The sequence below is a fragment of the Heliangelus exortis genome, chromosome 4 (assembly GCF_036169615.1).
Source record: "Heliangelus exortis chromosome 4, bHelExo1.hap1, whole genome shotgun sequence".
Taxonomy (NCBI): Eukaryota; Metazoa; Chordata; class Aves; order Apodiformes; family Trochilidae; genus Heliangelus; species Heliangelus exortis.
Genome location: NC_092425.1, coordinates 28,168,418 through 28,191,173, shown reverse-complemented (window position 1 = coordinate 28,191,173; position 22,756 = coordinate 28,168,418). Strand labels below are relative to the sequence as shown.

At 40.2% G+C, this 22,756-nt stretch overlaps 2 protein-coding genes across 5 annotated transcripts in view; one reads left to right on the top strand and one right to left on the bottom strand.

Annotated features, from left to right (window-relative positions):
• Positions 1–1,115: 1,115 nt before the first annotated feature.
• On the bottom strand, positions 1,116–6,887 carry COMMD8 (COMM domain containing 8). Of its 2 annotated transcripts, XM_071743624.1 has the most exons (5): positions 6,799–6,887; positions 5,651–5,806; positions 5,311–5,463; positions 3,439–3,594; positions 1,116–2,054 (listed from the first exon to the last, which is right to left on the bottom strand). In XM_071743624.1, the coding sequence occupies exons 1-5, from the start codon at positions 6,841–6,843 to the stop codon at positions 2,034–2,036; spliced, it is 531 nt and encodes a 176-aa protein (XP_071599725.1). In that variant the 5' UTR covers positions 6,844–6,887; the 3' UTR covers positions 1,116–2,033. The 2 variants fall into 2 exon arrangements, with proteins under 2 accessions (XP_071599725.1, XP_071599724.1); XM_071743623.1 differs by lacking the exon at positions 1,116–2,054 and having other exon boundaries at positions 3,391–3,594.
• Positions 6,888–17,221: 10,334 nt separating this feature from the next.
• ATP10D (ATPase phospholipid transporting 10D (putative)) overlaps positions 17,222–22,756 on the top strand; it is a 36,352-nt gene continuing 30,817 nt past the window's right edge. For 2 of the 3 annotated variants that reach the window (XM_071743622.1, XM_071743616.1), the window contains exon 1: positions 17,648–17,718. The gene's annotated coding sequence lies outside the window, so the exon portion shown is untranslated. Of the gene's footprint in view, positions 17,494–17,647; positions 17,719–22,756 lie in introns of those variants that run through there. The other variant, XM_071743620.1, reaches the window with a different exon arrangement.

Here is a 22,756-nt window from a genome sequence, read left to right as displayed (position 1 = left end):
ACAATGCCATAAAAATATTTTATATAAACATATGCATATATATGCATATATTTACATATTGTTTGTGCCAGACATGTACATACTAATCGCAGTTTCCCGTTCTTTGCTCAGATACCTAAAGCAGTGCCCTGACTCTCTGATCGATACAAGATTTAGATTTGTTTTACACAAATTATGTAAGTCATAAACATATTTGTAAGTGATAAACATATTTGAAACAACAGCTTCTGGTACCAACATAAAAATGCAGTTAGATGTGAGGTTTCATTGAGTGGAGTATTCTGTCTGCCTGTAAGCAAGTTGATGATACTCTGTGGCAAGTTGGGATTTTTCTCTGCAATATCATGAGTCTCCAAAACTGATTCTCATCACAAGTATATTACCATTACTGACAGAATGCACATGTACCTATGATGTTCTTCAGATGATGAACCCATTGTTATTAACTGTTCTAGAAATTAACTGACAGCACTAAAGCTGTATAAAATTTGTAGAGACTGCAACATATTTTTTGTTTTCCCTTTGAGTAAATGACAGCATAGTGCTTCAGGTCATCGGACATTAAAACTCAGCATTTTATAAAGACCATGATCAAAGTTAAAATTTAAAAAACCTCCTACTTTACAAGGAATGAGATAAATAACTTAAGAGGTCTCAGATGACAGAGCTGGGTCAGAATGGAAGATACTTAGATGCCTAAGAGATAAATCCACACCAGTCTGGAAGCATTATTCTGCTTCCATTGCTGCCATACAAGATGCAGCTGTCACTGCAGCTCCAGGAGCACCTGGGCAGGAGAGTCAGAAGATTCCTGTCCATCTGAAAGACACACCTTGGGCTGGCTGCAGGACTTGTTTCATTCCCATTCATTCCTTGACACGGGTTGACCCCCAGGGAAACATGCTTCTTGGCCCACTTGAAACATGAAATTATGTCAGCAGCTCAGACATGTTCATGAGCTTCCGTGACCACTAAGCCATTATGTACACGTATGACAGACTTTCAAAGTTATCTGCTTTTTTAAAACATTTCATAATATATCTATAAAATTGCTTTGTGGATCAGCCCCAAAGTGTCTCCTCACCAAATAAGATACTGAATTTGATAGCATACACTTGTATGAAATACATCGCAGTTTATTGTATCTGCTATTGTAAAGGAACAGCTTTCAGTTCTTACAACCTAAGGGATAAAAAGTATTCCAACAATAAAAATTTAGTTTAAAAAGTTACCAAAAATTGTCTCTTGTCTACAAAAGCCTTTTAGCAACGCATGCTATCAGAGTATAATGAAGCTAAAGCAGTTATACCTTCAGTACACATAATGCAATTCAAGGAGCATTTAAACACATAAGGCCATATCATAAGGTCATATTCATTCTTCTATAAGGCAACCAGATCTAGAAGAGGAAATGGAATCAAGACAAATATACCTAAGAACTAAACAGATCTGACCAATTTATTTAATAAACTTAAAACTAAAAGATAACATGCTCCTGAAGACTACTTTTGTTTGTAAAGCTAATTTTTTCCAGTATCTGAAAAGACTGAGTTTAGTGATTATTAAATCAGGAAACAATTTACTGTACTTATTCACACACAGAAATCAAGTGTTTATTTACTATTTACAAGTATAAATAGATTAATGCTACAAGTACTTTGTCACGTTCTTCATTATCATGGCACTTCAGACAAGGGTAATGTATTATGCAGTAAGATGCCTCAGTTTTACCAGGCATCTGTGCAGTCACTGCTGAAATTTAACCAAAACAGATATGACACCTGTGATACATAGTTCTGTAACTCTTAGGATGCTAAAAGCAACCATACGTTGAAATTTTATATTTTTGGTCAAATAGATATACGGTTTTATTATTTTTATCACAGGATTAGTAGGTTATTTGGTCACAACTTGTAACAGCCTTCACACATTTTACAGCATCAACAACTTTTGGCTTTGCAAAAAACTTTTTCTCTCCCCAAAGTCAACTGGGGAGCCATCACCAGCAGATACTGACAATGATCTGAACTCCATCACTTCAGTTGCAAGACGACCTTCAAAAAGGAGAAAAGGAATAAGATTAAAGTTGTCCAAGACCAAAACTTAAGCAGACTAGAAACACAACTTGTTGCTCTCCTTTACATTATAATATGCTACTGTACAAACCTGCCTTTTCTCTGAAAGAGACACCACCCCTCTGTCAGCTCTCCTTTAAAGCTTCACACAGCTATCAGTTTCAAGAGCTTTCTTTAGTACTTACTGCACAGACCTTTCCTAAGGTACCCATAATCAAAAAGGACAATGGTAATTTCCAGGTCAAGTAAGATTCTTTCCACACAAAGGAGAACTGAGGGATCACTTCTAGAGTGAATTTCTACTTCTGTGCACATAGAACCAAGGAGATGACAACATCCCACAGCTTCCATACAGACCTTCAGGCAGAACAAAAAGCATGTGCAGCCTGAACTCTGTCCTGGAAGAACTCATTTGTACACTGTAGAGTTCATTACAAGCGACCATTTTTATGTAGCATTAGAGGGGGGAAAAAAAAACAACCAACAACAAAACAAACAAGAGAAAGACAGTTGTTAAAGGCTCTCAATTCATGAGAAAACCATCTGTATCTGGACTAATGCACTCTCCTCACTGGGAATTGTGTAAATATTCAGAGGCCTCCTATCAGCCTCACTAAAGCGACTGACAGACATAATCTTTGTGTATTTTTTAAATTAAAAATATTAACAGCACTGCTCTAAGTTAGCATTTAACTTTATGAGCTATAAGTCTATTTTGTTCAGTTTTTGCATAATGATGAATATTAAATGACCAAGGAGGGGTTCTAGGCTTTGTAGCTATTACCAGCTTACAATTAAGATGACACTTCTTCCTTTAACAAATTTTCTTAAAATCCTCACCTTCCCTTAATTTTTTCTATTAAGAAATCCAAGACATTCCAAATAAAGTTTCATTTGAAATTTTCTTCTTGGGTTATTGCACAGAATCTTTGCAACTTACTGCATTGTGGAAATTAAAACATTACTTTGGACGTAACAACCCTCCCACATGCACTCGGGGGGAAAAGTGGAGTTCTCACCTATCTTTACAAATCAAGTCTCATCTGACACTTTATCACTTCATTTTCTTCTCCTCCTATTCTCAAGAGACTTTTTAATGGTGCTCTGAACAGGCTATTATGCTTATGAGTATTCTAATTACATTTTTTAAAAATTCTAGACTAAACTGTGCTAAAAAAAAAAAAAAAACTGAAGTCTATCCAAAATAGGCTGCCTTATCTAAGGCTTTCTGTAACTTCAGTCATTTTGACAATGAATTATTCTCTTTGGGTTTTCAGCAAGACACTCAGAACAAACAATTTCAGATAAAATCAAATCAGTACATGAGAAGTCAGGAACAAAGAATGTTATCAGTAAAAGATACCTTATTTGCAGCTTCCAGTGCATTTATTAGGTTCTGCAACTCTTCCTTATTCATCTCTATAGAAACGGGTTTAATTTCACCATTTTCTCTCACATCCAAATCAAGATTGAGAAGTGGCATTTGCAGCATGGAGATCTTATCACTGGATAGAGCAAGCTATGCAGATTGATGAAACAACAGAGTGTAAGGTGAACCCATTAAGCTGCCTTTCATAGCATCACATCTACACTTTACATTGAATGTGTACCACCAGAGGAAACATTGACCTGACAACGTTACCTTCTCAGAAGTCATCTCTGCACCTTTTTGGTATTGGTTTGTTTTTTTTTCCTGCTGTTTGGATTTTTTTTTTACTTTGATAGTACCAAGAATATACTGAATTACTAAAACCCCTCTTCATAGCAATACGTTTTGTCTAAATAATTTGTTTAAATCACTGAGCAGAAACATTTTATTCTAGGTGAAAAGAAATGATGCATTTTCACTATGGCTTTAAAAAAGGGAAGTATTTCAATTCTGAAGTCACAGTATTCAAATAGTTTTGGAAATCAACTAGTAAGAAAAATCTTACAGAAGGGGCAGTTGGGAGAAAGAGGACACACTTGTGTGTTTTTCAGCTCTAAAGATGATCAAACACTCTGTCATATCCAATTTGACAAACACTGAGGAAGAGGATTAAATACTGACTGTGCTTTCTTTTTGTTTACTATTATACTCACTCTAGTATAAACAGGGTTCTTAAAAATATATTAAAATCAAATGTCAGTTGGCAATACTGTATGTACTGCACACAGCTATCTTATTTATTCAGAGAGCAGAATGTGGTACAGCAGAGGAGAGACAATGTCATTCCTAGGGCTCAGAAACAGTAAGTGAAAAAAAAAAAAAAACAAAAAACCAAATCATGAGTTAAAGCAAAAAATTAAAAAATTGATTAAAGCAAAAGTAATAAAATAGTTCACACATGTGCCAGAAATTTGTATCACAAAACAGAAAGAAATTTTAAAAATCCTTCAGAATAAAGTTTTTTGCTTATAGTTTTGTTTTATAAGAGGTCATACACTGCTAGCTAATATTTTTGCCAGGAGTAAGTGCAGTTAGCAAAAGATCAACCCCTAGTAACAGTGCATCTGAAGCACAAAATGAAGAATTTCCTCTTGCAAAATATTGTCTATTGTGAGCATTGTTCTCAATTTCCAAAGCTGTTTCCTGTACAAATCATCTAATGCTCTCACTGAAATGGAAAATTATTTAACAACTCTACAAATATGTTTAACAGCTCTCATGGACTAGCTGAACAACATTACTGCACACTGTTTATATTTTGAGTCTTTGATAGAGCTTAATTGGAAGCAGCTGTCTTCATAACCCCAAAGCACCATCCAACTGCAGGCAACACAGTTATCACTGGCTTATTATCAAAATAAATGTAAAGATAAATTATTTCCAACTAATTATTAAATAATTGTTTATAGCAGAAATTTTTTAAAAAATTGAAAAGTCAAGGTAACACATCCTAAATCAGTGTACTCTTAAAGTGAAATATTTCTTATTCCTTTGAATACAAATACTGTCTCTATCCAGGCATCAAAATCAAAACAGCATACAAAACTTTCAGGTTTTCCTGAATAACACTCAATCTCCTCTTAGGAAAGAGGGAAAGCAGGGAATTAAAATAAAATTTTAAAAAAAATGTACAACTGCAGTTTTTACAAAGTGAAAGTTTTTGATGTGTTATCATGAATGTGGTTTTCTGGTACGTGTAAAATCTGAATCATGCTCCACAAAGAATAGGCCTAAGGGGACTATATCAAGAGTTACTTGTGTGCAGTGGAACACTTCTTCCAAAGAAGATCAAGGTAACATTCTCACCTTTAACTGCCAGTCAAAATTTTGCAGCTGGGCAGAAGAGATAGCATTTACTCTTTCCACTAGAGCATTCCTGATTTCTTCCTTTCTGCCTTTTAGACATTTTGTGATTGCTTCTTGACAGTCTGAGTTTAACTCATTGATCTGCTGAGCAGCCTACAAAAAATAAAAATTAAAATTGTGATTGTTTAAACTATGAATCACACCAATCCCATGTACTACTCATAGTAGCTGAGCTCTATAGATACCCAAGCTTCTACCCAGATAGCTGTAAAATGGACTCCATCATCTCACATTTTTACACTGCCCTCAGTGGCAAGCCCAGCCTGTGACGAGCCCTTACCTCTTCGTCAGTTAAGTTCTTGCCAACTGCAGTTCTGAAATATGTCCTTGTTTCTTCTAAAACCTCCATCCACTCTGACAAGCTCCAAATACTGCCATAATCCTGGTATCGAGGATACCCACGGCCACATATGCCATCAATTATTTTATGAAGGAACTGAAACAACATGATAAATAACTTAGGAACATCACAGTTAACCCGCACCACCTAAGAGTTAACACCCTCCCTTCACCAAGTACCACCTCAATGCTTACTTCGACCACAGCCCATGCATTATTCTATAAAACAAATAGAACGCCAGTCCCTAGGGATGAACTGTCCTCCCTCCTCCCTTAAAGTCAGTTCGTAAAATCTGGCCACAGAAACCACCACATGCCTGAAACCACACCTCGGACTTGCACCTGGACTTAGTTTTGAGCACAGCCACAAAGCACCGCTGAGCAGCAGAGCTGCCACACGCTTGGTCACCTGCACTGGGCCTCTCGGAACGCGAAGCACAATTCCAAGTGCAAATCTCCAAGCCTGTGCCCATGGATGCCTCTCTGGGCCCCCACCCCACGAGCCTCTCGCACTGAGCTTGCTCCTTTAGCCTGGTTTGCTGGAGATTTGGTTTGATCACCGCAAAGGTAAGCGCAGTCAGCCTGCAGCTCCCCGACTGGGGATGAATGGCCGCAGCCTCCCTGGGAGCAGCCGAGGGCCCGGCGGGCAGGACACCTCTTCGGCACCCGCCTACTGAGCCCCCAGGGGGGTGCAGACCAACCCTGGGAAGAGCTCACGGCTACTTCCAACCATCAACCTCCCGCTGGCTGCACGCCCGGCGTATTATAAACCCGTAATTCTCGGTATGGAGGGGCCCAGAGGCCGCGCAGTGCGGTAAGCAGCCCCGAGAGGCCGGGGAAGGGCACGGCCTCCATCACAGGCTCCGGAGAACGGCACCTCGGCCTATCCGCTGCCAACACCGCCCTCCACAGCCCCGAGGGGCGGAACGAGACACCGCCGGGACGGGACTGGGGACAGTCGTCCGCTTCCCCCGCCCCTCCCGCGTTCGCTACGCGGCAGCAGCGGCCCGGACACCCCGTTTTAAAGGCAGGGGGCCGCGCTGCCTCGGAAGCGCCGGGACCCCATTACCACCCGCCCGGGGAGCCCACCTCGAGGGCCCGTCCCGGCGGGAGCTTCTCCAGAGCCCGCAGCATTTCCCGACCTTTCCCGCCCCGCCGCGCACGTGACTGCCCGCGCTGTCCCGTGAGCACGCGCTTTCCCCTCCCCTCCGGCGCCGAGGCGCATGCGTGCGGGGGAAGACGCATCCCCGCCCCGGCAGGTCGCGGGTTCGAGTCCCGGCCCAGGTGAGATGGAGCTGTGGCATTGGAGGGTGACTGAGCTGCTCGGTGCAAGCTTCAATTAGGCGGCAGGTGAAGTGGAACGAAGCACCTTAAAATTTTGCGACTATTTATATGCAATAACACGCCAGCTGTTTTACATTCCGACGTTTTTGCAGGTTTGATTTTTCACTCTTAGCAGGCTGAGTTTCCAACTGGAGGCAAGGTTTATCAAGTGCCCCATCTTCTCTAATACTAAAAGATATTGTGGAAGTAAGGAGAAAGAGTAACTCCAGAAGTCTCTGCTGCTGTTTACAGTGTTTACCTTGAATAACTCGTTTCTGCTTTACCTGAGCAGAAGTTGAATGCTAACCAGTCCAGAGAGAAGGTTTATGGAACAGGTTTTAGCATTACCAACGACCTTTCAGAAATAGCTGAAATGGCAAATAAAAATTATTTTATATACTTTAATAATAATTTATTTTCTTCCCCTAGAGATTGCTTTGTTAGCTCTGGAAACCTATCCAGTATTTTTTAATTTTTTTTTTTTTAACTGTACAATGTTGAACACTACAAAATAGCAGCAGGGGGAGCTTATGCTCCAAACAAAACCGATCCGACAGGAAAAAGATGAAGGCAATCCAGCCTTGCAGAGAAATAAATCAGAGAGAATGAGGAGAAAGGTAGTGAGCATCCCACTCACTTGGAAGCCATCAAATGGCCAGACTGTTTGGCAACAGACCAAAGAGGTACCACATGAAAGACAGGAACAATAAAAGAGAATAGGGAGCCATCATTCAGCCTGACTCAATCTCAGTGAAAACTTTCAAAGCAGCTTATTTTTTGCAGCTCTAAAGGATGAAATTTCACCTCTCATAGTTGTGTAGTTTAAAATAATATTTTGGCTTTGGCCTATTGACATGTGAGGAAGCAAAGTCAGTCAAACCACAGCTGGGTCAGCTAAATCCATGTTGCAGAACCTCCCTACAACTACAAAGTAGTCAGGCATACAAAGCTGGTCCTTGGAGGTTCAGAGTTCATATAGAATGGCATTATTTGAATTTGGCATCTGGTCTTGGACCTTAAAATACCTGCTTTTCATGCTTCTGTATCACAGCAGCAATAACCCACACCAATCCTCTGAAGACAGGCTGTCAAATAACACAAAATCAGAGACAGGGAGGAAAACCTGTAGAACAGTAAGTAGGTAGACAAGAAATTCTAGGGCAGCAGGCAAAGCAGCAGCTTTATGAGAGAGAAATGCAGAGTGAACTTCACGTTATATTATCCACAGTGCTGCTGACTTATAGAGGGGCTTGTTTGCTTTTACAGATATCCCACAAGCTAAACTGCAGTACTTAAAATTATTTTAAAATTAATCCTTTTGCTGCCCTTGGTTTTGGAAGAAAGGGAACAATTAAAACATTGGGAAATAATTTAATAATCAGAGGTTCTTAATCTTATAGTATAATTAAGTTGCTTTACCTTGCTCTAAGTGTAGGTCAGGGGAAGCATCTGAGCACCAGTATAAATCTGCCCCCAAAGAACTGTTAAACTGGTATGCCAGTATACATAAATAGATAACTGTGTATTTTACCAACATAGAGGGGGCAGTAAGATCTTTTTTCAAATGCAGAGGAAACATGAAGTTGCAGTTTAGATGATGGTGAGGGAAATGTAGGTTGCTGTGGAAAAAGGAGGTCCCACTGGTCTCATTGTCCCTGTTGCCAGCTCTGCTTCCGCTCCCCATCCCACATGCCAGCATTAGGGTGCTTGGGGCTGCAGGATTAAACTTCAAAAGATATGACTGAAAACTAATTGTTATTTTGGCACTGATTTCTTTTCTTCACAGATTAGAGTTCAGCCAGGTTGGGACAGAGCACCACTTCTAGAAGAGGAGACCTTTGTTGTTGGGACTGAAGGGGAAGTCAAAACTACCCCTTTTCTGGCAGCCCACACTTAGATCAGTTGAAAATGAAACTACAGGAGTATCAGTCAGTGAAACACTCCAATTATTAAACCTGGAATCTTGGAAGCTTTTGTAGAAACTTGCATATAAACATGCTCAAAGTGATGTGCTTACAACTGAAGGAGATTGACAAAAAGGTATCTCTATTTAATCTATTTAATCACTGACTAGACAGTGACACTAGTGATGCTGGATATGACACTGACATGCAGGACATTCTTTATCAACTCTTTGCTCTTCAAAATCCATAATCATAATTGAATGAGAAATCTGTTTCTTAAATAATTTTTCTTGTAAAACATAAGCACATAAAACCACTGCAAGTTTTGGTCTTCCTCCCTTCCCCCTCCAGTCTGTGAGTATAATATATTATAAGATATACCACCACCAGCAAGTTTGCAAATGAGACAAAGCTGAGTGGTGCAGCTGACATGCCTGAGGGATGGGATGCCATCCAGAGACCTGGACAAGCTCAAGAACTGGGAGTACTGCATCCAGCTCTGGAGTCCTTAGCACAAGAAAGACATGGACCTGTTGGAGCAGGTCCAGAGGAGAGTCCCAAAAATGATAAGAGGGATCACACCTTTCCTGTGAAGAAAGGCTGAGACTGTTGGGGTTGTTCAGCCTGGAGAAGAGAAGGATCTGGGGAGACCTCATTTTGGCATTACAGTACTTAAAGGGGACCTATATGAAAGATGGGAACAAACCTTTTAGCAGGGACTGTAGTGATAATGATTTTTAACTGAAACTGCCTTTCTTCTCCTGTCCCCTAGACACATTTGTGTGCATAATCTCCCCTCTTCAAGAGGGGAGAGAGGACTTCGTCTCCCATCATACAGGAGTTTCTATGAATATTGTCCTAACTTTTTATTCCTAAAGTTCAGGGCTATAATTTCATTTTCTGCTCTCAAGAAACACACAAATAGTTTATTTTCATCAGATCCATTGCTACCATTTCATAAGGAAAAATCTGTTGCTACTGTTTATGCTCTCCTTTTTTCATGCTTAAGAGTTCTAGGTGAACTGACTACCAGGTATCTGTCAGGTCTAGAATTTTGCTCACCATTTGCAGGTCTCATGACTGTAATGTCTGGAATGCAAAAAGACAACAACAGAAAATTTATATTCCCTTTTAGGGCAGATGAAGTAGAACCATGAGCCAATTTTTCTTCCCCTTCCCTAACCTAAGCCTAACCTAAAGGTTTTAATATTAATAATGAATGCTAAGAATGTGTTGCTGCTTTTCAAAATTCTTTGGACACCGAAAAGATAAAAGAAAATGCCCTGTGGGTAGATTATGGTGACGCTCAGCCCTCTTAGTAAACAACAATTACTGGCACTGTAATATGCTGCATATTCCAGTTGCACCAACATGTCATATAGCAGCAGGGAGAAAGTATTCCTAAAATAATAAACACACTGCTTGGTACATCTCCCCCCACCCACACAAGTTCTTGGACAGTATTTATTTTATGACTGAGTTGAGAGCTACTTTTGATCACATAATATTTTAAGGTAATGAAAACAGCTGTTGGTCAAATAGCTGGTAAAACTCTGATTTTGCTGACAGAGGTTGTTTCAAGCAAGGTCATATAAAGAGCAGCTAATTTTAACCAATTAAGAAAAATCAGTTTATTAATAAAGCTACATCCATGTTAAGAATGTTTTTCCGATATAGTTCTTTTTAACCTCTAAATCCCTTGCAAGGTAAATACAGACAACTTGCAGATGGCCTTAGGATTTAAATCTTTCTCAGTCTTTTCATTCTGTGTCCAGTTTGGCAGGACATCAGACTGGGCAGAATTCCTGGACTTCTAAATAATATATAACGGGCACAGCTACCTCTTGCTTCTCTCCTTCTCTTTCCAACTGGAAATAACAATTGAACTGACTTCATTGAAAACTTTCCTAGACTCTTATAAACAACAAATCCTGCCTATCTAAGCCTGTATCTAAGCTCAGGAAAGCGGAGTCTATTTGTACCCTTTATTCATATAAAGTTCCTTGAGGGATATTTGACGTGTATTTTTTCTTTTCTGAGACAGGCTTTGTGACTCCTGTGCTTCACACAGAACTAGGATAAAGATCTAATTCCAAACACTATATTATTTCATACTCACCTCATCTTACATCTCAGTTTCCCTACCTGCAGAATTAAGACAGTATCTGTACCTGCAAGTGGTGTAGGAATCCACTCAGAGGCTTTTAACCATTGTATTTATTAACTATAAATAACAACTGATAAGAAACAACAGTTCTTCTGTGTTTTGGGAAAAGTATGACCACAGGAGCAAGCCAGGTGTGTGTCCAGAATCATAGAAATTTTTTTATTTTAGGACACACATGGTAATATGATATCAAAGGCAGCAAATGTACCTCATGAGAAATACAAAGAAGTACATTGTAGGGGAGAAAGAGGCCAGAGAAATATAATTCGAAAGTGACGTATTCTCCAAACTAAAAAATAACTAAATATTTATGTGTTAATTGAAAATTAGATTTTGCAAAGCAGTTGTAAGAGTCCTCAACACCTTAACAATTATCAACTTTTAAACCTTGTTAATTTTCACACTGTTGCTGCAGTTGTATAACCATGACCTATGACTTCCATCGTTCCTGGGACAATTTCCACGTTGAATCATATGACTGCAATTCCTCTTTTTATTTAGTGTGAGAGTGTTGCAAACTAACAAAGATACACAGAGAGGCACATTGTGTATTTTGCAATGGAAAACAATTTTTGCATGGCTTAGTCACTGATGAGTAACAGAGTCATGCCAATAAAACCATTATGTCTCAGCTTGCCTATGTATAATCTCTCTTTCTAGGTAAAAAATCCAAAATGTTCCAATTCACTTAAAAACATTACTACCAAGCTTAAAAAGCTATGAAAACTCTGTCTCAGGCAAAAGCACAAGATTTTGCAAGGGAGGAAAATGTATTTATAAATAGGATTTACTATATTGAAATAATGAATCTCATTATACAGGTGACATTAGTTTTGATCAGCATTTTGCTCACACCATTGAAATTGTTTAATGTGATTACATCAATAGATATATTCTTCATTTTCAGTGAAGTAGCTGAGATGGCATATGGTTTTATTTAGAGTTACTTTGGAGCAAATTCTGAAGAAGAGCTCTCCAAATAATTTCTCTTCACATTGTGAAGACTACTTGTTCTTCCACAAGAAACTGTAAAGAGTTTAAGAAGAAATCTTCCTTTCACAATTTGGAGACTATTTCAGGAAAAATCCTGAGTGACAAAACATTCTTGTTTTCTTTAAATAGTTCCTCTACCAAAAAGGAGGAAAATAAGGAGAAAAATCTGAATTGTTAATTTAAATCCAGGATAAGTTGTTTCCATATGTTAATTGCAATGCATTATATGACACAAAATCCTAGCAAAGAGGAGTTGTTGTAATATTTTCATATATAGTACAAGTTAAAAGTGAACAGTAGGCTTTCTTTTATGTTTGCACTTGACCTGCAATGCTCATGAAAGTATAAATCTCTCTTGCCCTTACCATGGTCATGGCTTTTCATTAATTAATCATGGATCTGCGATATAGTGGGGTACCCAAGTTGATTAGAAACATGCACGTGGTAACATTTCTGCTAAGCTGGCTAAAACCATAGCTGTGCTTCATCTTGGTCTATGCTTTATCTTGGTCAATACTTTGCCTTAGTTTACATTGGCTGTTGAAGGTGAGATGATCAGATATAAAGCCACAAAGTTTCACATTCCAAAATGTTTAAATACATCTGAAATGAGATGTGTTTTTATTAGTGTGGGTTCTTGAGGACACTTCTGATGTAATGTTACATTTCCTAAAAGTAGATTAAGTGTCTTATGAAAAAAACAGCCTTGGGTTTTCCTTTGCAGAAAATACCTGAGAGAATCAAAAGCCCAAGTGGCATCTTCATATACCCTCTGCTGGATTATTTTCATTTGTTCAAGAAATGGAAATAAGCAACATGTTAAAAGAGTGAAAAAAATTGTTTAGCAAATTGGAGTAATCTGTTCAGCAGAAATTGAGATTTTAAAAAACTGAAAAAAATATTAATTGAAAAAAAATTGAAAAAATTATAACCCAGGCAATAATGTTCCACAAGAAAACAAAGAGAAAAAAAGCAACATAGTATATAGTAAACTACATTGTTCATTTGATCTCACTGATTCAGCCCATCTTATTAGAAGATATAGTGGTTTGATAAAAAGAAGTTCCAGAATTAAGGTTTTTTTGTGGACCAGATAAAGTCAGCAAGTCAGATAACCTGCTTATATATACAATTAAAAGGAAGGCACATAAGTACATAAGTGCATGTTGAAAGTGTTCTGGTGCACAATAAAAATGTAGCAGTGTAAACAAGCTAATAACAAGTTTACAGAACAATAATAATCTTTACAATAGCAAGTGCAGATAAGGCTGAGATTAGCCACAGGAAGTTTGCACATCACAGCAAACAGAAAAAGCAGGGATAAAGTGATTTATCCGAGTGGATCAAAGCCACCTATGTGAAATTCCCCACACAGTTTTACATCTGCATGGAGAGTAGCAACATTAGATGATGTTCCTTTGCTTCAGAGTTACAGTTTTGTGATTTCATACTCAATGGGCCCATGTTAGCTCAGCAGGACAGTGAACCTGGATTGCTCCAAGCTAGAGTCCCATTATAGAGTGGGTCCCAGTTCAGCTTCCCTACTGTAGCAAGTACTAACACCAAGACAAGAGGTAAATTCCTGCTGCATTAGGAGTTGCAGTAAGATAATATCATTTAGGATGATTTTTCTGCTTGTCCTGCTAATTCAGAGCCCCTTAAAAGTAAAAGACTGTTTCAGATTCCTTGGTTAATTCCAGCTGTCTGTTACTTTCTGCAGAAAGAGCAAAAGAATGAAAATCCTGAGAACAAAAAGTCACATCATCTTAGTGACCAATACACATTATGGCCAAACCACACTGAATGGTAAATCAGTAAGTGCTACATCAATAAGAATAACTGCTACTGACTGCTAAAAGCTGCCCTCCAGAACTGGGACATAATGCAAGCTTCCTGATTCCTGGCACTCTGGATTTGGCTAAACAATGGTATAAACCACAAGCAAAAAATGAGAATTGCTTGAGTGAATACTACTTAAAACTTATCTACACGAGCTACATCCCGGCAATTTATCCAACATTAACTAAGGCCTGAGCAGATTTGTGGCTGGACATTTCTATTCTGAATTTAGTTAGCCTTCATTTGGTTTGATATAATTCATTCCTATTAGGTTTACTTTAGCAAGACAAAGGTGGACGAATACACACCAGGAATAAAAATAACTACTTAAACCATGAAAACAGTGGTCACTGCCAGTATAAGAGCAAATGTGCATGAGGTTGAGTCTAGAAGCTGCAAAGCTATTTAACCCTCCCATCAATCATACTCTGGAACATTTTTCCAATACAGTAATATTAGCAAAATACTTAATTACTTTTAAGATAAAGCTCAGTTACTTTATGAACCAAAATATATGACATGCTTACAGTAACAACAAATTACACTCAAGGACCCAGAAGATGCCCAGAAGAACTCAGGAAAGTTCTTGTAATATTTACATACCTGCTCTACCTCTCCCAAGACTTGCAAAATGTACATAGTATACACAGAATATATTTTGCAATGTAAAAATATAAAAATGGATGTTAGATCTTTTGTCTCAGAATCACTGGCAAAATCCTTTCATGTTGTGGTGTTTATTACCCCTTTTTTAAATTTTTTATTTGCAACATGAAAATCATAATAACTTCTTATCTCACAGGGAGCTGTGAAGTAAAATTCATGAATATTTAAAAAATGCTCACTCCAGTGATGAACTCAGTCTCCTCACAAGGAAATCAATGAGCCCATGCAGATTTAGATGGTTTATGGTAAATAAAGGTTATAGCCACAGACAGACTAGAACAGATAAATGGCTGTCTTATTCAATGTCCATCCATCCTTCTGTAAATTCAGTCAGACTGGGGTCCTGTCAGGGTCTGAGGATCTTGTAGGGACATTACCTTAGTGCTTATGCATAAGACACAGCTTTAATTTGCACTGGCAAAATATTGGGTGTTCACATATAACATTGGTGAGGACCAATGATTAAATACATAATTTAATCAATGATCCTGTAAACAATAATTCAATCTAATTTAAAATGTAAGGGTTTCGATGAAATCTCTGCTAAGTTAATCTCAGTTAAATTATTTGGGTTTACTGCTAAGGAGGAAAAAAGGTGAGTAGATTACTGGCTGATAACCAAGTTCATTTCTGGCTATAAGCTATGATTGATACACTGCCACATCTTCAGAGATATTTAAAGCAGAGTGGATATCGTAGTATGTCACTAATTATACTGTAAACACATACCAGATCTCTCAGATACATCCACTGACCTGATATGAATGCACCTTATACTTGCTAAGCTGGTCCAGGAGCATCCACATGACATTAATGATAACCATCTATGTCTACAAACCCAAATCCCCACTGGCACTACTATTTATGTAGATTTGGTACTGTAATGTCTGGGGCATCCTACCCAGGATCTTAGCATTTCATTACCTTGAGATGCTTTGGGAAATGGCTTGCTGTGACAAAATTCCCTCTTCCTTCCAGGGCTGTGTGGGAAAGTCTTCAGTCTGCCAATATGTTCAGCTGACAGTTTCCATGATGTAAGATCTTCTCTTTCATGGGCCCAAACAAGTTCCAACATAAGCACAGCTGGATGAGCGGTTCATGCTTGTACTTGTGGAGTTACTGCAGTCATGACCAGATAAGAAGATTAGAAGAAAATAGAAGACCAAGAAGCTCTCTAGCTGTTCTAGAATCACCAATGGCTCTCACATGCCCATAGCTTTCCCTTTTCATGTTGCTGTTCTGGAATTAATATGAAAGATACCTGCAGACTTCTCTGGGAAAAAAGGTCTATGTCTGTGTGGAGGACATTCAATGTTATCTCTACACAGAAAAGCTATCAGTGAGTTTTCTCAGTCAAGCATTATCTCTGATGACTGTCTTCTTTGGAACAACATTAAGGTAGCTGTTTTCTGTCAGGCTTACTACAATCTTGTGTCTCACAGCAGCTTGCTTTGCCCTCCTTAAAGTTGCACCCTCTTTCCTACAGCAACAGAGCCAGAAAAGGTGGTGGATCCTGCCAGGGAAACAGAAGAACTCCATATCTTTTCATGCCCAGAAGAATAAACCTGCATAATTTCAAGGCAGCAGTTATGGACTTCCTTCAGGTAGATGCATTTTTATTCCATCTGACATGCCAATGTTTTGAAATTTCTGTAAGCTATGTGGGTTCTTCAAAGAAGGGGACATCAGCTGTTGTTTGCTGAATCAACCAATATGTTTTCAGTGTGTGGTCAGGGATGCAGGGCATGCTAAAATCTAGGACAATAGAGGAAAACAATGCCTTGCACATGGGAAGATCACAAAAAGCTACTACTGTTCAGCACAGCCCTCCCAGGCTTTTGTTAGGAAATCATTTAGGGATTGGACAAGTACTGGTAACTCCAGTCCCTTTCAGTAGGGAACAAGGAATCAGTAAATAACTCCTTGTGTTTTGTTTTGTTTGGTTTGGTTTGTTTTTTTCCTTTTTCAGCAGATGGTCTTGGAGTAGGAATCTTCTCAGTTCTGTGCAAAAGGCCATGCCATTTCACAGGAAGAGGCAGCCTTTAAGAGTGCTCTGAAAGGCAGTAGGAAGGAGCAAAAAGGGCAGTGTGGGCTTCAAAACAGGCTATTGATGAAACAGCTCACAGACATACCTGATGACAGTGACTTATTTAAGATAAATTGAGAAGTTTCCCTTTAGCCAGAGGCTTACTTCCTAGAAAACAAGAGAGAGTGTTTGCTAACCTTGATTAGCCCATTGTCTAGAAAACTTGATGTTTAGACAGGCCAAGCTGCCTTCAGTGCTTCAGTGCCAGACTTTCCTGGCATAAGACCAAGAACCTCAATTTCCCTGACAAGCTGTTGAGGGCATCAGGTTCTGTCACATCCACACTCCTCCCATGGCCTCTGTCTGCTGAGACTTCAAGGGGGAAAAAAAAAAGAAAAAAAATAAGAAGCCTTTGAAAGATAAGTGACATTTGGGTGGGCAGGCACTGCAGTCAACAGAGACTGGAAAAGTTGCTCTGTGCATCATTCTCATCCTGAGCATATGTTCATCATTCTCTTCTCTCCAGGCTCACAACTGTTACCACCTGGGCACGGTGGTCCTTTGCCTGCACAGAGCCCGTCGTGCCGGCTTTAGGGCTGAGTTTGCCCCGGCTGGGGAAAAGGGATTGCTCGACAACCCCTGACGTCGCCCCCCGAAGCGGAAACCCGAGACCTGGCCCCTACTGCTAGAGCCAAACTTCCTCACCCTTCCCCGAGGAACTCTGGTGTGAGACGAGGACGCTTTTGGGAGTGTGTGCCCCCCGCAGCCCAGGCCGGCGGGTTCTCCCTCAGACAGTCCCCCCAGACTAGAGCGGGAAAGCGAGAAGAGATCAGAGAAGAAATCCGAGCGGCAGAAGGCCGGGAAAGGTGAGGTGCGGAGGGCTGAGAGCAGCGCAGGTGAGGGCTGCAGGTGCGGGATTGTAGAGGAGGGGCCGGGGCGGCGGAGGAGGGGCCGGGGCGGCAGAGGGGGCGGTGCATCCGCAGAGGGCCGGGCAGCACCGGCGGGGCGGGACGGGGCGGCCGTGGAACCCGAGGGAGAGCGGCGGGGAGGGGCGTCGTGGCCATGACGGTGGGATGTGAGCGGTGACTCTGGTAAGCCCGCCGGGCCGAGCTGGGGGGTGAGGGGACAGGTAGGCAGCCCGCTTGCGGGGCTGGGTGTGTGGCTGGTGGGGCAGGAGGAAGGACCCCGGTGACGGTCTTCTGGGTCGGGACCTGACCGAAGGGGAACGTCGGAGCAGTGGCAGTGAGAGAACCCCTCGCTGATTCGCGGGGAGGCTGTAAGAGGAGCCGGTGGCGTTGCCGCACGGCCGTGGGGACAACCGAGCCTGGAGGAAAACGGTGTTGCCAGGGGGCCTGGCAGCCGTCCCTGGCAGCCGTGTGCCCCTCTCCCCATGGGGCAGAGGGGAGGCTACCGCCCTGGGGGTGGTCGCCGCCCGCCAGGCCCTGTGCCGGGTGCCTCGGTCCTGCCGAGAAGGTTTGCCTTGGCCGGGCGGGTGGCGTCCCGCAGCCTGAGGGGATGGTGAAGGGTCGATTGCCGGCCTGAAAAGGCCAGGTCTTCCCTATCAAACTGTTGGTTTTCAGCTTCCCGTCGGACTTGGATGTGGAAGTGAAACTTCCTAAACTCGGGTGGTATTTTGAAAGCGTTGAGGGGTCTGATCCGGGCAAGTGCTGCGAGGACTGAACCCAAGCCCTGCAGATTTCGGCGGCGGCTGAAACTCAGTGGTACCTCAGCAGTTCCTGGGCAGTGGAAAAGGATGGTTTGTGCTGTTGTGCTTTAAAATGTCCCCTGGGCCGTGAGGCCACCCCTGGCTACCTTAATCTCATCAGTTGAGCTGCTCTGGAAGCAGACCAGAAAAAAAAAATAAAAAGGCTGATTAAGACCGTGACTCCTGAAACAAAAGCCTTTGTTTTAATAGCTCACAGTGATGATTCAGGGAAAGGGTGTAATCTTTCATGTACTTTACGGGTTTCTGGCAAGGAAGTAGGCTTCGGTCCATGTAAATTGTAGAGAAATCCCTGAAGATTCAGGAAAGTATGGAGGGGTGTGCAGTGTGTACAGCCAGGTACAGGATAGGCCACTAATAATTACTGGGCTTAGTAATGAAAAAATGTTCACAAGGATGGGAAAGAGAAATCAAAGTTCCTAAAAGGAAATTAATGTTCTGTCAGAAGTACAGCTTCTAGAACAAGAGGAAAGAAAAGAAAAGAAAAGAAAAGAAAAGAAAAGAAAAGAAAAGAAAAGAAAAGAAAAGAAAAGAAAAGAAAAGAAAAGAAAACCCCTCTGAAAATTACTGTTATTTTCATACTGAAATAGTACTTGTAGGGTATTCGTGTTTCACCAATGGCCATAGTATTGAGAAACCTCTTCTTTAAAAATGTGTTTTCTTCATATCGTCACCAAGAGGCAGCAGAACTGTCATTATCCCTGTTTTCATAAGTGATGGTTTGCAGCACAGAGGCACTAAATGGTTTTCCCAATACCACAGTGGAATTTAATTCTCTTAAGTCATTTGCATGCCCCCAAAATTGTTCCCAAACCATCTTTTTAGAGTGAATGTTTGCATTTAGTCTGTGAGCAGTTAATATTCACAGGAGCAAAAGCTGGGTCTGACAGACAAGGATCCCATTATTAATTGCCACTACTGTGGAGGATCTGGATTTCAAAGCCAATAGCCCCAGCTGATATAATTTCTAATGAAAATCAGACCAAAATCAGGACTGAGTGCTCCACATAAGTACTTAAAAACCCTCAATCTAAACTGACATTCCTGTGCCAACATGACTACTTTCATAGCTGTAAACTGGATCAGGAAAGCAAATAATGTTGTTTTCTTTGACTTAGTAAAAAGATCCGTAAGTTGAATCAGGTTCAGTAAGTGTCAGATCTCTCTGAGGAGAGGACAAAGCCAGGAGCTGGTGGTAAGAGCAACTCCTGTCAGTGTTAATTTTTAAATTGGTTCAGACACTCACAGCACTGCTTCTTAAGTGTCTCAAATATTTTGAGGTTAGTAGTGTCAGAATTTGAGCATTCTTAACCCCTGCATTTTTTTCTGATCTCCTGTATCTTTAGGCTTCATTTTTAGTAATAAAAAATTTTAAAATACACATTTGTAGTTGAGCTCTGAATTGCTGTAGGACACATCTCTTTTCCAGGCTTGAAATATCCTCTCAAGATGCATGTTCTGTAGTGCTGCAGAAACTCGTGTGGTTGAAGTGGAATCACAGGTTATTCAAGTCAAAATATCCCCAAGCAATAGGCAGGTTTTATTGCTACATGGTGAATACCCTGAATATCCAGGATTGTATTCCAGAGGTTATAGAAGTTTGTCAAAAAATCGTAATTCTGTTTTCTGTAATGACTTCAAAAAGCCCTGTTTTGTCCATTTAAATCCAGAAACCATCAGTATATATTAGTATGCTGTTTAAAATAGATAGAAATACCAGTACACTTTCTTGCGTCACACTAATGAAATTAAAACACATTTATGTGTTCCAAATAAGGAACAATGCACAATTCCTGTCTTGGACAGCTAGTAGTTGAAATCAGTGCAATCTGAGCCTAATCTTAGACCTGTATACAATAAACAGTACTGGAAACAAAGTAAAAAGATCATGAGTGTGAAGATAAGAAAAACAATGACACAAGCAGCAATACTAAAATAAGTAGAAATACTGCAAAGGATTTCATGAGGGTGATATGAAATCTAAATACCTGCCTAGTCTGAGTCTGACCCTTAGAACTGCCTCTCCAACAGGGATTTCCACAGAAAAAGTTACAATGCCAAGGAAGAAACACAATGCACAGCTTGTGTTCTGAAACAGCACTATCATTTGCAGCTGGTCTGACTGTGAGAAAGGTGATTTAGTGGTAGAAAGTAAGTGCTGCTGCTGCTGAACCTACAACAGAAATATGCTGAGTCAGCACAACAGCACTGACAACTTTAAGGTGCTGTCAACTGCAGCATTACTGCCCCTTGCAGGTACTGCACGTCTGTTGTAGCTGGTGTTCCAGCTGCTTTAAGTTCAAAAGGCTGTGTGTAAACTGTTCATTTTGAGGATAGACTTTTGGTAGAAAAGATTGCAGCATGCTTAATGTAACTTTAATTTTTTTGGCTAAAAAACAGTGAAACTGCACTGCTGCATGCCATGACATGAGTTGTCTGCAGAGTACTTGGAGACCATAAGAATCTGTACTTCTGTGGCTTAACTGCTGTTAGTTATCTAGGTACTAAATAGCTTAGATTATGCCCACACATACAGCATCCACATTTCTGGCTTGCAGTCTTGGCAGGGAAGTCTCTTTAAAACCAGAAGGTCTTGTAAGATAAAATCAAATCTAATTTATTAATTTAAAGTGAGCTGTGGAAGATTTTTTGGGTTTTGAGTAATGCTCTTTTTGTAACCGTAAGCATAAGCACCTTTCTCAGATCCTTTGAAGAACCTTAGAGCATTAAACCTGAAAGTCTCCCTGGATGCCTTGGGAGTTTCTGGAATTCTTGAAGAGCAGATGATGTCTTAGAAAACTTAAAGATTCTGACTATTCAGAGGCCTATTCCAAGATTTGGGGAACTCAAGTGCAGTTGTTTTTTTCCCACTAACAGGTACTTTCATTAGAAATTTCTATGAGCGACCCAGACCTTGTCTACACAACACAGCTTGGGCCTTTTAAAAAAATCAGCATATTTAAAAAACAGCTGTACTGCCAACACAGATCCACTCCCTTTAAAACTGTTTACTGTAGCCTAAGGAGCACACATTGACTACAGAAAAATCCGATCCTTTTGCATCATACAAACACCTGTATAAATTTTTTAACGTGGCCAGTACCTCAAGCCTTATTGTGAAGTTAATGTGAATTTTATGCATATCAAAGCATCTGCAGTGATTAAATGCTGCGTGACTATAAGCTACAAATATTCTTGTGAGAAAAGATGGTCATAAAGAGTAAGACTTAACCTGGGGGGTTTTGTTTTACAGTTTAGAGAGTCTGATGTTGACATATGAGAAGAGGGCATAATGCAGAAATTTTCAAATTAATGTAGAAGATTTTGCACAAATCATAGCAATTCGTCAGTACATTTTGAAACTGGTTACCTGTAGCAGAAATACTTGATTCATCTGAGTTTTAACCCTAGAATTCAGTTATAGGTCTGTAGGTACAACATCTGATTTGCATCCTAAAGTAACTTTACCCAGGGTGGAGGAGATTTTCTGCTTTTATATACTGCTCCCATATTATAGCACATTAATGAGTGCTTTTGCATGTACAATTTACTATTAAATTACCTTGTGATTAACCTTGTGTCAGGGCCTTGGCACTTCCTGGGTTTTAATGCTGATTATTATTTTTCAGTTGAGAAGAGCTGGCATAATGTACTCAAAACCAAGACATTTCCTTTCCCAAATAAAGCATTTCAAAGGTTGCAGGTTTTCAGTGTCCATGGTAAATCAGACTTTGTAGATAGGTGTGCATGACAAAATACTACTACTTTTTATATTAACATCGGCCTTCCATTCAGTCCAAGTTTTGATTCCAGAAGGTTTTGGGCTGTTTGTCCTGTAAATTTGTTGCACAAATCCCTTATCTCTATCTATGTAGCATATTAGGGTGTCTTTGCAGATTTCACATTGGCAAAGACAAACTTTGTTACAGAGAAAGCAGAAAAACTTAGGAAAAAATAAGTGTTTATTCTTCAGAGTGTAAATTTATCTTTAGGCCATGGCTCCCTTGAATTTACCTGTTGTCTAATAGCTTCTTAGTTTTCAAAGATGGTTAGGAGGTGTTTTTAACATTTAGCAAGTGCAGTGAGCCTGTGCAAGTAATGCTAAGAGGATATAATGGGACTTTGCATGTATCAGGGTGACCCACTCTTCCATAGCTTTGTGTAGTGTGACCTACTTCAGGGTTAGCATTTTTTATCTTCCCTGGCTACCCTGGAAACTCAGACCTGCAGAACATCCTGAATTATTCAGATAGGGAGCTACGAAATGTGGTGTTGCCAAAGAGATGCAATGTCTGAATTGCTTCTTTATTAGGTTCAGTAGATATTTTTCAGGCAAGATAATGCAATCTTATTGATTGCACTTATATTTTCTAAGAATCATGTGATTACTCTCAGCTGGAACCAGG

Excerpts from the sequence above, each read along its gene's own strand:
- COMMD8 (XM_071743623.1), bottom strand. The coding sequence starts at position 6,843 with ATGCTGCGGGCTCTGGAGAAGCTCCCGCCGGGACGGGCCCTCGAG. Across the intron at positions 5,464-5,650 it reads AGAACTTAACTGACGAAGAG|GCTGCTCAGCAGATCAATGA; the intron begins GTAAGGGCTCGT and ends TATTTTTTGTAG. Across the intron at positions 3,595-5,310 it reads ATTTTGACTGGCAGTTAAAG|CTTGCTCTATCCAGTGATAA; the intron begins GTGAGAATGTTA and ends CAATCTGCATAG.